The sequence below is a fragment of the Balaenoptera ricei genome, chromosome 4, assembly GCF_028023285.1.
Source record: "Balaenoptera ricei isolate mBalRic1 chromosome 4, mBalRic1.hap2, whole genome shotgun sequence".
Classification (NCBI taxonomy): Eukaryota; Metazoa; Chordata; class Mammalia; order Artiodactyla; family Balaenopteridae; genus Balaenoptera; species Balaenoptera ricei.
In genome coordinates this window covers 88,428,868-88,443,893 of record NC_082642.1, presented here as the reverse complement: position 1 = coordinate 88,443,893, position 15,026 = coordinate 88,428,868, and the positions used below count along the sequence as shown (strand labels likewise).

At 50.6% G+C, this 15,026-nt stretch overlaps 1 protein-coding gene across 1 annotated transcript in view; it reads right to left on the bottom strand.

Annotated features, from left to right (window-relative positions):
* Positions 1 to 1,780: 1,780 nt before the first annotated feature.
* BDH1 (3-hydroxybutyrate dehydrogenase 1) overlaps positions 1,781 to 15,026 on the bottom strand; it is a 34,015-nt gene continuing 20,769 nt past the window's right edge. The window contains 5 exon segments of the mRNA XM_059919978.1: positions 1,781 to 1,919; positions 1,921 to 2,282; positions 3,665 to 3,752; positions 3,754 to 3,780; positions 3,782 to 3,814. Coding sequence (XP_059775961.1) covers positions 1,812 to 1,919; positions 1,921 to 2,282; positions 3,665 to 3,752; positions 3,754 to 3,780; positions 3,782 to 3,814 — 618 coding nt within the window. The 3' untranslated portion in view covers positions 1,781 to 1,811.

The window sequence follows — 15,026 nt, the reverse complement described above, 5'->3', positions numbered from 1 at the left end:
CTAGCGGCAGGCCTGGCCCTTCCAGGGCGAGGCGGAAGGGCTGGTACTCAGGAACCTGTCCCAAGGCCTACAGATACCTGGAGGAGGGTGTTGCCTGGTTTGGGTCCAAACATGCAGGGTCTGGGCAACTGCAGGGACACTGGCCTTCAAACCCAAACCCAAGGGCTTCCCTGGTGGCGCAGTGGTTAAGAATCTGCCTGCCAATGCAGGGGACATGGGTTCAAGCCCTGGTCCGGGAAGATCCCACATGCCGTGGAGCAACTAAGCCCGTGCGCCACAACTACTGAAGCCTGCACGCCTAGAGCCCATGCTCCACAACAAGAGAAGCCACCACAATGAGAAGCCCGCGCACGGCAATGAACAGTAGCCCCCGCTCACTGCAACTAGAGAAAGCCTGCGAGCAGCAACGAAGACCCAACGCAGCCAAAAATTAAAACAAGTAAAATAAATAAATTTATTAAAAAAAAACAAAAACCCAAACCCAAGAAGTGATAAAACAGACTCTGCTGATCAGTGACCTGGTTTAATTAAAAATAAGTCCATAGCAGGAAGGTGAGCCATCAATGAAGGCCACCCTGGGCACCATAGAACAGGTGTGTGTGTGTGTGTGTGTGTGTGTGTGTGTGTGTGTGTGTGTATAAGCACCAGGTGAGACAGACAGGGAACTTGGACCCACCCCTGGGGGAGGAGAGGCCACACGGCTCCTGCCAAGAATGTCCCATCAACATGGGTCCCACCCCAGGCAAGACCAAGCGGACCCAAACCAGAAACAAATTACCTCTTAACCAATGAGCACCTCCACACAAGTTTGTCCTAAGATAAGCTGGAGAAACCTCAAATGGAAATCTCCAGAACGTTGCCACCCCCTCCACTCAGCTCTGAATCACTGGCTGCAAGCTGCACACAGCAGCACCAAGGACATGCAAAGAGGTGCATGGTGGGCACATGGTATATATGGCCCAGGTGAGGGTACGGAGCTCATCACAGGATCCTCAGGTAACTGGATCCAGAGCAGCCCCGGAACATAAAATGTGAAATGTTTCTACAGCAGTGGCAGGAACGCACGACTTGGACCTTTATATTTTATATAAAGCAATATAAGCAAAATTGATTTATAAGCAATAAAAGGGTAATTCATGTATCCTCTTTGAGCCAAAAATGCTTCATGTACAAAAGAAAAAAAAAACTGCCCTTTTTACTCATGAGGCTGGTTTAAGGATCAAATGAGATAAATTTTTTTTTTTTTTGATGTGGACCATTTCTTTAAAGTCTTTACTAAATTTGTTACAATATTGCTTCTGATGTTTTGGTTTCTTGGCCCCGAGGCATGTGGGATCTTAGCTGACCAGGGATTGAACCTGCACCTCCTGAATTGGAAGGCGAAGTCTTAACCACTGGACTGCCAGGGAAGTCCTGAGATAAATTTTTTGAACTGATGCTTTGGCTTTAAAATATAAAGGATTTGGATTCTATTTTATAATAAATCTGTTTTTAATATAAAGATGTCTACCTAAAATCGTTGTATAAAATCAATTCCAGAAGGACAGATTCACCATGTTTGCCCTGAGGTTTATGGGCCCTGCCCACCACTCTGCACCCCAGTTGAGAAGGCCAGAGCCATTCACTGGGCACACGAGTTGAGCTGGGCTGCCTGCTCTGGTTAATGCTCAGACTGGTAGTGGGTCCTCCTGGGATTGGGATAATCCACAAGTGGGTAATCAAGAGGTAATGATACAAGCCCCTCCCCCTCCCTCCCTCCGTCCTCTTCCCTACCCCCCAGGGCTCCCCAACAGAGGCCAGTGCGAAACTCCTCAGTGTATGTAGATCCTGTCGGAGATCGCTCCGGGCAAGTGGGTCGTGATCCGCATTCGCACCCAACAGTAGTGGTTCATGGGGTGGTAGCGAGTGTAGGGGGTAGCCGGAGGTCAGGGTGTGGGTGACAGCGCGGATGACGGGGGACGTGTCCGTGGAGCCGCTGTTGCAGTAGGTCTCCATCTTCGCGACCCTCTCGTCAAAGTACTTCCTGCCGTAGTCCTTGCGCACCCCCTCAGGCAGCTCATCCCACATCTTATTGGCGATGGCCTGGATGCGCTCAGCGCCGTAGAGGCTGGTGGTGGCGTTGAAGTTGCCGGGTTCCACCACGCCGACCTTCCCTCCCAGTGGGTGCACCTCGTAGCGCAGGCAGTCAGAGAAAGCCTCCACCCCAAACCTGGTGATGCAGTACGGGGGGCCGGCCGCGTGGGCCATGCGGCCCAGCCTGCTGCTGACGCTGACCGCGCAGCCTGCGGAGGAAGGCAGCAAAGTCCTGCTCACAGAACAATACCTGCAGAGGGTCTGGGGCCTGGCACGTTTCTGGAGGTCTGGCCAGAACCCGGCCTCCTGGCCCCTGGCAGCTATTTTGCGGCCCGTCAGGCTGGGGCTCCGCCTTCTGAACCAGCCAGGGTCAGGGCGCCCCCTCGTTTATAATGAAGGCCAGCTCAGGCCCACACATCAGCATCAGCATCTCTGCTATTTCCTGGGTAGCTGGCTGTTCCCAAGCAGGACAGGGGAGGAGGAAAGAGTGGAAAGCAGGCCTACACAGCGGGAGGGCACAGTAAAATGAGCAACACACAACAAGCTCTGTCTCGCCTGCCATGTTCTCCTATTGCCAATAACCCCAAATTGTTATCACCTGGTCGGGCTCTGTCACCAAGCAGGCAGGGGCAGGGCTCTGAACCTGACTTCAGATCTAAGACATGTGGACAGAGTCTCAGGCACTGGGAGAGAGTGGGGAGCTGGAGAAGCTCTCCCATAGGCCCAGCCTGGGGGTGCTAGGAGCTGACCACAGCCTCTGCCAGCCGTGGGGCAGTGGATGGAGGAGGAGCCATCCAGCCTGCCCAGTAAGCCCAGGCAGACTTGAGACCCACTCGCCCTGGGTGTGCACCCAGGAAGTTAAGGCACAGCCCCACCTGGGCACTGTGAGGAGACACCTTTCAGAAACCTCTATGTTGGAAGTTGCTGAAGGATTGGGGTTTTCTTCCAAAACCCTACAGCTGCTCTCTGGGTTCCTCCCGTCATCGCTGGGACGCTGGGATGGAGGGTATGGATCTTCCCCTTTTTGCCGTAACTGTTTGCTACTATAGGGAGAAAATTTGAGTCAGGGACTTCTTAGGTGGTTTGCTTACATTTGGCTACCTAACGTGGTTTGGGCGTTTGTTTTGGCAATTTCTAATCTTGATTATTACTATTATTATTTTCACCTACTACCACAATTGTCTCCTTGTTTAACTATGGCATAGTAACCCATAGAATGGATATACCAACATTTACTTAACCACACCCCTCTCCATACCTGATGTGTACACACAGCTCTGTGCACAAAGGGGGTTATTTGTCTAGATTAGGTTCCCAGACTGGGATTACAACTGTAATCTTTTAGCCTTTGGTGCAGACTGCTGACCTCTTACCTGATCTACTTTCTGAAAATCACACATCTCTTTCTGCCCCCCGGTCCAGTGCATCCCCGCTGGCCACCATCCACGGCCCCGTGTGGCCCCTGGGGGTCATGCAGTCAGCCAGTGAGGGCAGTGGATGTTGAGTCTGCTGAGACCTATTTCCATTCTGAGCAAAGATGAAAAGGTAGAGCAGGCCCAGGGGGCAGGAAGAAGGTCCCTTTCCAACTCACCTGTGGCCCTCTGGATGAGGGGGAGAAAGGATTTTGTCCCCCGCACTGTGCCCCAGAGGTTTACTTCCGCCACCTCCTTGTAGGTAGGTCTCCATGCTGGTGAACTCCACATCCCCCGAACATTGAGATGCCCGCATTGTTAACCAGGCCCTACAAGCCTGGACAGGAGGGGACAGAACCGCACTCATCACGGGGCTCAGCCTCCGATATCACCCATCAGCCTGCAGGCCATTCCCCTCCTCACTTTCATTCCTTTTCCCCATAACTTGCCAGCTTCTTGTCCAAGGCTCTCGGGACACGTTCTAGAGTCACCCAGGAATGACAGGAGATGGTGAGGCCTAAGCTGCTGGCTGTGACCCTCCCTTCAGTCTCGTGTCCAATTCTCATCTCACTTTTGCCTGCAGCGACTCTCTGACCCATCATGACCCAGACCTCCCCCAGCCTGGAGCCCCACCTCACCTCACTCATTTCTACCCTATTCCCTCCAGTCTCATCCCGCTCCCTGCACCTGGGCACCTGTTTATTCATTCCTGCCTCTGAGCCTTCGCTTGTATTCTCCCTCTTGCCAGAAACCAGGGGAACCTCAGGAGTCTTCCAGGCCAAGCCCTCTCTGGAGGACCAGAGAGGGGACGCAGCATCCAAGGTCACACAGCAAGTTAGAGGCTCAGCCAAGCCTTGATGTCGGGTGGGGGCCCCAGTCCAGCTCCACTCCAAGACCCTCCTAACCACTACTCCATCCTCTGTGAACCATGCACTATTGGCTGGGTGTCATGTGGTGAGCCCCTGGCACCTGGTAAGCTGTTCATCAATATGAACAGTGGACACACCTGGTCTTTACAGGTAGCAAACACCCCTCAGCTTTGTGTGGTGGTCCCACGGGGCTTAGTACAAGGTCAGAGCAAACATACTCTCTCTGAGTGTACTTGGGTTGACTGTTTCCTGCAAGGCCAGCTAAGGGCCACATAAGTAGACTCAGAGAACTGGGTGCTAGAAGGATCACTGGAGTCCGTTTAGCCTGACTACTTCTCTCACAGCTAGGGAAACAGAGGACCCAAGGGGGAAGCCTGACTCCGGTGTGACCAGTGAGGCTGAGGCAGAGGCAGAGCTGAACCGGGGGACGGGGCAATGAGGAGGCAGCCTTGTGCTGCAGGGCCCCCTCTGAGCTGTCTTTTGGGTGCAAGGACTGGATGTGCTGGGGCCTCAGGACGGCGGGACACTGCCTCTTCTTTGTGGAATCCCTCAGGATTTAGTCTCCTGTGGCCATGAAAGTGCCCCTTGCCAAGGCGTAGCCTCAGGGCAGAGCTGCCTCCTGGGGGCCTGACCCCTGCCTGTGGGAACTCTGGCCCTGCTTCACCCCTAGTTAATCATGGAAATGAGTTTGTGTAAATGACAAAGTAATTGGTCTCTAGCTGCTTTCCTTCATGTTACCCAAATTAAAGCTTCGTCAACTGACCTCTGGTGACTTCTCCTTCAATTATGGAGAATTAAGGTCATTTATTAGAGGAAGGAAATTGCCGCTTAACAAAGTGCTCATGACACGCTCACCCCCACTCCCCATGGTGGCCAAGCCGAAGCCTCCCCCCGCTCAACTCTCACGGGTGACCTCACAAAGCCACTCCCCGCCCTCCTCCTGCCCGCAGACTTTCCCCTGGAAGTCTTTGCCCCACTCCTCTCACCACTGTCAAGGCTGCCACTTCACCCTCCACTTTCCACACCGTCAGCCATCCATACTCCTCTCTTATGCAACTTCCACTCCTCCCTTGCCCCTGGCTCCCTCCCTCCAACGTTGTACACAGCAGATGCTCAATAAATGTTTGTCAGGTGAATGACTGTCTGTAAATACCATGTCCCCATATCCTAAAGAACTTTTTCTTAATCATCCTACCCCCTCACACCACCGTCTTGCTCTCCTTCCCTCCATGGCCAGGCTTCTGAGAACACAAGCTACACTCTCCAGTTTCCCATTTCCCTGCCATTCTGGGTCCCAGTCCCATGCAGCTCCAGGGTGTCCAGGGCGGCCCATGCTAAGGACGCCTCCCTCATCCCTCACCCCCACCATCTTCACTGGCCTCAGCCTCTCCCCCTGCACCTGTGTAAGCACCACTTAGGGATCCTGACCCTCACTCCTCCCTTTGCATTAATGATACCCAAGCATCTCCTCCATCTTCCCTGACCCCTTTCTTCCACCTGTCCCCCAATGTCCTGTCCTAGTGCACCTCCCCTCAAATGACACTCAATGCTTAGGCAGCCTCATCTTCTTTATGTTCATGGAAATTTCCAGCTGCTTTGTGTTTGATTCATATGGCACAGTATCACACAACATAAAGTACATACAGTCCTTTTATCCAGCTAAAAATTAATGACATCTGACACCGATAACGAAAAAAGTTTAACTGAACTTGACCTGTGGAAGCACACTATTCCTGGATCACAGCTCTGACGACATGATAAGTAGCAACAGTCTGTGGGTGCAGGAGCTCGCTGGAGTCCTCAGCCAGCATTCTGAATAAACTCATGATGTTCCTGCTGGTCTGGGTGACAGCTGTTTTCCTGCAACAGCCCCATCGCCACCTCCGAGTAACTGTTCCAATGTACCCCTGGGGAGTCATGGCTCTCTCCCAACCCCACCTCCTCCTCCCGACCATCACTTTTACCTGAATGTCCCACAGGTCCCCAACTCATCCTAACCAACCAACACACCAAGTGCCCAGTGGCCCAAGCCTGCTCCGCTTCCTTGCTAATAGTTTCACTGTCATCTTCAACTCCTCCAGCCCCTTCATTTCTTCCCCATCTAATGAGTCTACAGTACTATTAATATTACTGAGAAAGATCAAAAGGACAGCTGCCAGGCCCTGAACTAAGCACTTTGCATCCATTCATTCACCTGATCCTCACAACCAACCTATAAAAAAGTACGATAGATACTAAATTGTTCCATATCTGGATGAGGCAACTGAGGCTCAGAGAGGTTAAGCACCTTGCTCAGTGTCACCCAGCTAACCAGTGGACAGGAGGGCATTAGGACCCAGGTCTGTGTGAGGACACAGCCCTTGCACTTAACCCTGTGCTGCTGTTGCCTTCCTTTGCTGCGTCATTAGAATCGGTGCCTTCTTTCCTGTGTCTACAGCATTAGTTTGGGTCCTTGTTGCCTCCCTCCTACGTTGTTGGAGAAGCCCTCTCAGGTCTCCCTGTCACAGTCTCTTTCCTGCTCCTCCATCCTGATCTGACCCCCTCCGGCAGACTCTCCTCCTCGGTCAACCACTTCCTGCTCCTATGCTTCCCTTCCGGAGTGGGGCGTGCGAGGCCTCCTTTCCCATGCTTCTCACCCACTCCCCACCAAGGACTCTGCCCTCTCTGAGCCTGAACAGCCTGCCACTCCTCTGACATCACGGCCCCTCCTGCCTCCGCTGCTTCCTGGCTCTGCTCAGCTCCCCTGCCCCTCACCCTGAGAGCAGCTTTAGTTGAAATACCCCTGCCGTGGTCAGATTGACATGTGAGCCTCACAGATGGACAAGCTGAGACCCTCACAGGTGAGGGGACAAGCCCAAGATCACACTTCTAGTAAGAGGCTAAGCCCAGAGTAACTCCAGTCTTCTCACTCCCAGACCAAGAGTGCTCCAGATGTAGGGTCTTCCCTGTCCATGGCATAATGTCTCCAGTGCTATAACTGTTCCTCATAGTTCCCACCGTGAAGCCACTGACTTCCACTTGGCTGGTGCCCAGCTACAAACTTCTCCTCCCAGCTCATACCCTTTCGGGTGCTCAGCACACTACCAAGTATACAGTAGGCACTCAATAAATGTTTACTCAATGCAAGATAAGGGATGGTTTCAAGATCAGGCCAGGCCCACAGCCTGCTGGTTGGTCTACTCACTTGGCCTTTCCCTGCAGTGGGGAGGAGAGGGCTGGTTACAGGCTCTGGATGTCCAGTCCCTCAGAGCCCTGCTGGGGAGCAAAGGGGCTCATGGCAGATGGCTCACCAGCGCTAATCTGACAATCCCCTTCATCTCACCACCACGGCTGGCTCCCCTGGCTTTGGCAGCAACTGTTCCACAGAGCCAGGGTGAAAGGCATCAAACTCGCCATCAAAATGTGCCCTCCATGGTGGTGGCAATGGGGGTGGGGAGAATGCACTTGTCTCCCTGAAGGTTCCTGCTGGGGTCGATGGGTGGAGTATGAGTCAGAGCGGCCACCAGTTTAGGAAAGGCATCTGGTCTGAAAACTCAGGGAGGGCACCACCTGGAGGTCAAAGACAGTATTGCCTCAGAAGGCGGGAATTTGCACTGTTTTACCAGGAAAAAGACAGTTGGTGGGGGCGGGCAGGAAGGGAGAGAAAGAGGGAGAGAGAGACATGTGCAACCACGTATCTGACAGATTTATTTTCTTTTTCAGACCTAAAAATCTTCACATCTTTCTTCCAAAAAATGCAGTATTGGTTAAGTAAGGTCATGGTGAGTGGTTTAATAACCCTTCCTGAAATGCATCGAGCGGAAAAAAGCAGCAGGGAAAGGTTTGTGTGTCAGGGTGGTGCTGGGGTTTGAGCCCAATCCAAGGGCAGGGGGTGAGTGCTCCCCCCTGCAACGCAGGGTCCTCCCCGCCTTGCCCAGTTAGGCTAACTGGCCAGACTAGTACAGGGAACGGAGGTGATTCTGCCCTGGTGGCAGAGGACAACAAGGACCAGGGTCTGTGTACTCAGGTGCATCCCTTAAGAGGTGCCCAGTTGTTCCAGCTACAGTTGGGAATAAGGGCATCGCCACCTGTCCTGACCTGCTCAGGTTAATGCAATAAGGAAATTGCTTTTTAAAAAACCTGTTATATGACAAAGCTCTATGCAAATTCAGGTATTATTAAACAGGAGAAAAGTGTCATTCACTCAGCAAACATTTCTTGGGCCTCTGTCATGTTCCAGCACTGTGCTAAGAACACAGACACAAAAATAAATAACTCAGCCTCTGTTCTCAAAGAGTCAAGTTTTAGGGAAGGAGGCAGATGGGTAAGTAAACAATACAGGGTGACTTTGCTGTATGAAAGCTTGTGGGAGGTGGGAGGCTGCACAGACGGTGGGGTGGGCAGGGAAGAGCCTCCAAAGGCAGTGCCAGCTGAGGACATTAACCAGAGGGGGCCTGGGGATGGGACACTTCAGGAGGAGGGGCACTACGGTCCTGCCGTAAGCCACTGCAGGCAGAGCAGAGGCAGAGGAAGTGGTGGGACATGAGGCTGGAGAGGTGGGCAGGGGTCTGCTTGGGGGCAGGGGTGAGCTGCTGGAGGATTTGAATAAACTAGACATCACTTATTGTTTACCCGCTTCACACTGTGCTAAGCATTTGACATGCATTATCTCATTAGTCCTCACGTCCTAAGCAGGTTGTATTACCATATTTCTTGTATTCTATGACACATATTTTTTTCACCATAGGGATGAGCTAGGATCAATGTGAAAATTAAACACTGTCAGTCATAATTTAATTGGTAGTGACTTTTCTCAGTGGTCTACAGAACAGTGATGCATCTTATGAGAGGAAAGGAGTAGCTGCCAGAGGATGAAGTGATGGAGAAATGCCCACTCTCAGCCGAGGGCTTGCCTGGGCTACATCTGGTACTGAAACAAACATCCCCAGTAAGGCCAGAGCGGGAAGCACGAGGATGGTCAGCATGCATCCGCGGTGGAAAGTTCTCTACAGGTTGGGCTGAGTGTCAGTGGTTTGAACCAGGAGGCCCCTAACCCCAGGTTCCCCAGGGAGCCTGCCCAGTGGCCCTGGAAGAAGCAGCACGGCGTGGCACCAGGAATGCCAGCCACATGCAGACTCACCTCTGCACAGAGCAGCCAGGTGTGAGGCTCAGTCCACGCTGAACCCCCCTGGTATGCCAGTCTTCCCAAACGACACGGTGTTCCAGCTATGGGGGAGCAGGCAAGCCTGGAGCTCCTGCTGCCGTCCCCACGGAGGGCTCCACCAGAGAAGAGCTCCCTGGACGCCATCTTCACGTCCAGAGGCTGGAGGGGCTGGTGCCCACAGACACCCCTCTTTCCCACAGACAGCACGTGGACATTAGGAAAACACATATCTTGTTTTAATTCAGTCTTCATATCGTGGTTCCTCCAATGCCCCTTGGGGTAGAGCCCGCGTGGCCTGAGAGTCTCCGAGGGATGCGGATGTCTACTCCCGATAGCGTGGATTCCAGCTGCTATCAAGAGCTGAGTGACGTTTCCTCCTCTGGACTTTGTTAACCCTGCTGCCATCTGGCAGCAGCTCCTCGGGCCCCACGCCAGACCTCTCCTGTGCCTCTAGCCAGCATCAAGTCAATGCCCCCGCAGTGCCCGGGGGAAGCCCCTCACTCTAGGCCAGGGTAGCGGCAGGAACGTAAGTCTGGCAGCTTGGCAGCTAAGAGCCTTCTCACAGAGGAAACTGGGGGTTAATCTCACGGCCCACAGCTTCAGGCTCAGCATTCAGGCCCCAGGAGAGAAACCCCACCCTCCTACCTTCTCCTGACGGACCTCCCAGGAGTCCTCATCTGCCTCTGAGCAGCGTGCATGTCTCGCTGTCAGTTTGCCTCCAGCTGTTCAAAGGAAACTTTTCCCAACCCCCCTCAGCCCGCAGCCCGCAGCCCGCAGCCTATGGCAGTCTGTCCCCCTCTGGATCCACCTGTCCCGGGGCCCAGGCTGCACTGCCCGGGCCACACTGCCTCTCTGGCTCCAGGGTTTCTGTCTTTGTCCATGTCTGTCTTGCTGCTCAGGGACAAGCATTCGGTCCTACTGTGTTGGTGCCTGTGTAACCGGTTTATTGATAAACCCACTTCTTTCACTATCCCTTTCAACTTCCTCTGTAAGCTATTTTACCACCCCTGGATGAAATTTCAGGCAAGTCTTGTAGCTTTTCCACTCATTCTCAGATAACAGAGAACCTCTTTGTTTTGGCAGGGAGTCCAGTTCAGTCTACTAATCAAATAACTCCTGTCCAGTCTGGCTTGAATACCCAAACTCTCAAACTTATATCCAGTTTAGATATCCAGTTTGGATCTAGAGACTGTCATACAGAGTGAAGTAAGTCAGAAAGAGAAAAACAAATATCGTATATTAACCCATATATGTGGAACCTAGAAGAATGGTACAGATGAACCAGTTAGCAGGGTGGAAATAGAGACACAGATGTAGAGAACAAACGTATGGACACCAAGGGGGGAAAGTGGCGGGGGGGTGGGGGTGGTGGTGTGATGAATTGGGAGATTGGGATTGACATGTATACACTGATATGTATAAAATGGATGACTAATAAGAACCTGCTGTATAAAAAAATAAATAAAATAAAATAAAATTCAAAAAAACACAACAACTTACATCCAGTTTAGAGCCTGCCCTGACCCAGGCCTGGCAGGGCTGTGGGAAGTGGGAGTGGGGTGCCAGGTAGCAGGGCTGGAGGCTGGCCTTCTCACTACTTTCTAGTTCGTCCTCCTCTCCTATTCCTTAATCTCTGACCCTTCCAGGGCTGGATGCAGGGGTTGGCTAATGAAAGGGCAAGATGTAGTCTTCTGAGGGTGGTGCCATTGTTGTCTGCTCTTGGAGCCCTGGGACGGCAGATACACAAGAGCTGGTCTTCCCTTCTTGGGACACTTTTGTGGTTTCCGCAGAGATCTTTCCACTGGACCATTCCCTCCTCTATCTGGGCATCTCCTCCCTCAGCCTGGGCTTCAGTGGGACACCCTTCTGGCTGAGTCACACACCCTCCTAGAAGTCTCACTGCACAGGTGCCCTTAAGATGACTCCAGGCAGCTCTCCCATTGTCCATATCAAGTCCAGGCGGCAGTGTCCTGCCTGGGTAGAAGGACAGCCCTCTCTCTAGGGGCTCTCTTTGCTCTGCTTCCAGATGAGCCACTCCACCCTCATTTGGGGGCTTTTAGACTTCTTTTGGTAAACACTAACACACCATTTTGTGACCTCCAAACTCCAAGGCACAAAATGTAAGTTCTCCAAGTAAGTTCTCTTGAAGCCCACCTCATTTTAGTTGAGACCAGAAGGAAAATAGCACAGCACCCTAACTACCCTTTCCAACCTTTCAACCTCTTCTACCTCAATTTATTACAACATCAAGGCAGGTCATGGGCTAATCCCAGCAGAAAGGCTTCACAGTCTCTCAGCATTTATCGTTAGGCGGTCTAGCACCTCAAGGCAGAATGCGAGGACACTCAGCACATATTATATGTGAGCGTCTACCACATGTATTAGAAACATGGTGACAAGAGGAACAAGTCTGGGATGTTGTAATATTACAGGATGAGCCAAAGGAGGAGCCAGCAAAGGAGACGGAGAAAAACCAAGAGTGCAGGTGTCCACAAAGTCAAGAAACAAAGTGTGACAAGCGGGAGTGATTTATTTGGTCAAAGCTGCTGACAGGTTGCGTATGATAATGGTCTGAGAAGTAGCCAATGGATCTGACAAAATAGGGGCTTACTGGCATCCTTGATAAAAGCCATATCAGAGGCATTCAGAGCCCCTCCTGGTCTGGTCCTGCCTTCCTTTCTCAGCTTCCTCTTCCTCCACAAAGGGCACTAGGCTTCAGCTACCTCAAAGTACCAGTGGTGTCTGGATATGCCACCTCCGCCCATCACGGGGAATTCCTGTTCGTCCTTCCAGATGGTGATGAAATGCCATCTTGGCCCACCAAGCCTTGCCTGCGCTCCCAGAGAGGCAATCTGTTCCTCCTCCGACACAAATCTTCCCACTACCACCCCCCATGCTCATTCACACTACGCCCCTCTCACTTACTGGGCTTCAGCCACAGAGGTCTCCTGCTGTTTCTCTAGCCCCCCAGGCACACGCCCTCCTTGGGGGTTTTGGCTTGGCCGTCCCCTTTTCCCACACGCATCTGCAAGACTTGCTCCCTCACTTCTCAGTGAAGTCCTTCTTCCCTCTTTAAAACTGGGCACCCCTTCCACCACATTCACCCTCCATCTTCTTTTCCTGCTTATTTTCCTCCATAGTTTTATCATCCCACAGAGAAGCAATTTACTTATTTACCGTATTCCTTGTCTATCTCCTCCCCCCACGTAAACTCCACAGGGCAAGAACCTGTCACTGAATTGGTACATGCTGTAGCTCCAACAGAGAATGTTGTTGGATCATAGCAGGTGCTCAATAAACATCTTTTGGTGAATAAACAAATAAACAGAGTGGTAGGAGCAAAAGCCCCATCTAACTAGGTTGGGGGAAAAAATGGAAAGTAAATGAAAATATCTAGTACAAGAAACCCTCTCGGGGTGCTTTTCTATAAAGGTAAGCAGAGAAATGGGGTGGTAGCACACACAGGAAGTGGAGTTGTGTCGTGGTGTGTGTGTGTGCACACGCATGTACATGTGCCAAAATGATCTGGTAGAGAGTGAGGGGTTAATGATGTGGGAGGGTGGAGACACCTATCTGGTGGAGCCAAGTCCTTGAGTTGGCCTGAGGCACTGAGATCTGAAGCACAAGAGGAGGGGTAACTAAATAAGAGCAGACAGAGTGTTTGGCAGATGTAGCCAGACTCTATCATGTGGCTTAACATCTCAGAACCAGCTTGGAAGACTAATCTCCCATTTTCAACTCCTGCAGCACTTTATCCATAGTCCCTAATGGCTCTGACCATTTTCTGGTTTGCGTAACTAATTCAGACCTCTAGTGACTTCTGCCCCCTCTAGCTCTTAACCAGAACAGACAGACCATGACACCGTAATAGTCAAGAGGTAGACACCACCAGACATAACCTGGCAGTGACCTTGCCTGGTATTCTCCTCAAAGTACGTGTCACTAACTCATAAAATCACCACTGCAGGAGTGGAAAGACCTAAGATCACCCAGTCGGACCCTCTCATTATAAGTAAGAGCAGACTGGGGCTCGGGGAGGGGAAGTGCTTGCCCAGTTCCCAGGTTAGTGGCTGATCTAAGACTAGCACCCAAGGCCCTGACTCCCTCTCGAAAGCTCCTCTGCAGCATTAAGTCCAGGTGTGCTCCCACCTTGTCCCTGGACAGGCCAGCACAATGGCACAGGTGCTGAATATATGAATGAGGAATTTTAAAGGCACAAAATGTTTTGAGGCGTCACGACTCCTGCCAGGACCTGTTAAGGCAGGTCCACATTATACAGAGAACCCAACCTTAAGCATGGCCACACCCATTTCCCCCCAAATCCCTTCACCATTAGAGGGAGTAGGCACTCGTATAGCTTTTGAGGGGAGCACTTTGGCAGATTTGAATAAATTCTAAAATCTGCACACCTTTCCACCTAGCACTTTCACATCTAGAAATTCTTCCTAAGAATTACTAATGAAAGATAGGTGCAAGACTATTCACTGTGGCTTTGTTTATAATAACAAAAGTAAGAAATACAGTGCACAGATGAATTGCAGTTACTTTGGGGCAAGAGACTGAAATGAAAAGACGTCACTTTTTTACACCACATACTTCTGTATTGTTTGAATCTATTAGGAATATGTACTACTTTCATAATGCAAAAGAAGTAAAAATTAAAAGGACAAATAAACTCTTCTCTGATCTAGAAATATGTTCAGACCATGACAATGTAAATTACTTTACTATTTGTACTTGTTTATATTATTGAATTTTTTACATTGAACAGATATTGTTTTATAGATATTAAACCTAGTAAAAAAAACAAAATTCCTTCCCAGGGTTCCTACTGCCTTCAAAATAAAGAAAAATGCCTCATCCACTGAGCAGAGACAGCAAGTTGTCCAGAATACCTATTCTTCCCTTCTTCTATAGCAGTAAAACCCCTGACTTAAAGCAGGGTACATATTGTTTCCTAATATCAATTACATTTCTTAGCATCCCTAGCACTCAGGAAGGCCAAGTGACTAAGCTCTGGCCAATAGAGTGACAGCACGGGTGCCAAATGTGCAACTTCTGGATCATGGCTTTAAAGAACAGTAAAAGAAGCACTCACAGTAAGAGAAATACAAAGTAAAACTATACTGAGATACATTTCTCACCTAACAGATTGGCAAAAATCAAAAGTTTGAAGCACACTCTGCTGGTGAAAGTATGAAGAAACAGGTATTCTCATACGTTACTGGTGGGAATATAAAATTACACAACCCCTATGATAGGAAACTGGGGGATATCTTTTAAAATGATGACTTATTTCCTTAACCCTTTGACCTAAGAGTAATCTCATTCCTAGGAATTTACCCTAAAGATAAACCTCCAAAAAATATGTGAAAAATACATACTCACAAGGTTATTCATTGTGGCATTATTTGTAATTGCAAAATATTGGAAAACAACCTAAATGCTCATGCGTATATAGGAAACCAGTGCAGTGAACTATGGTCCACCCACACAATGGAGTACTATGATGCTGTTTAAAAAAAGTGA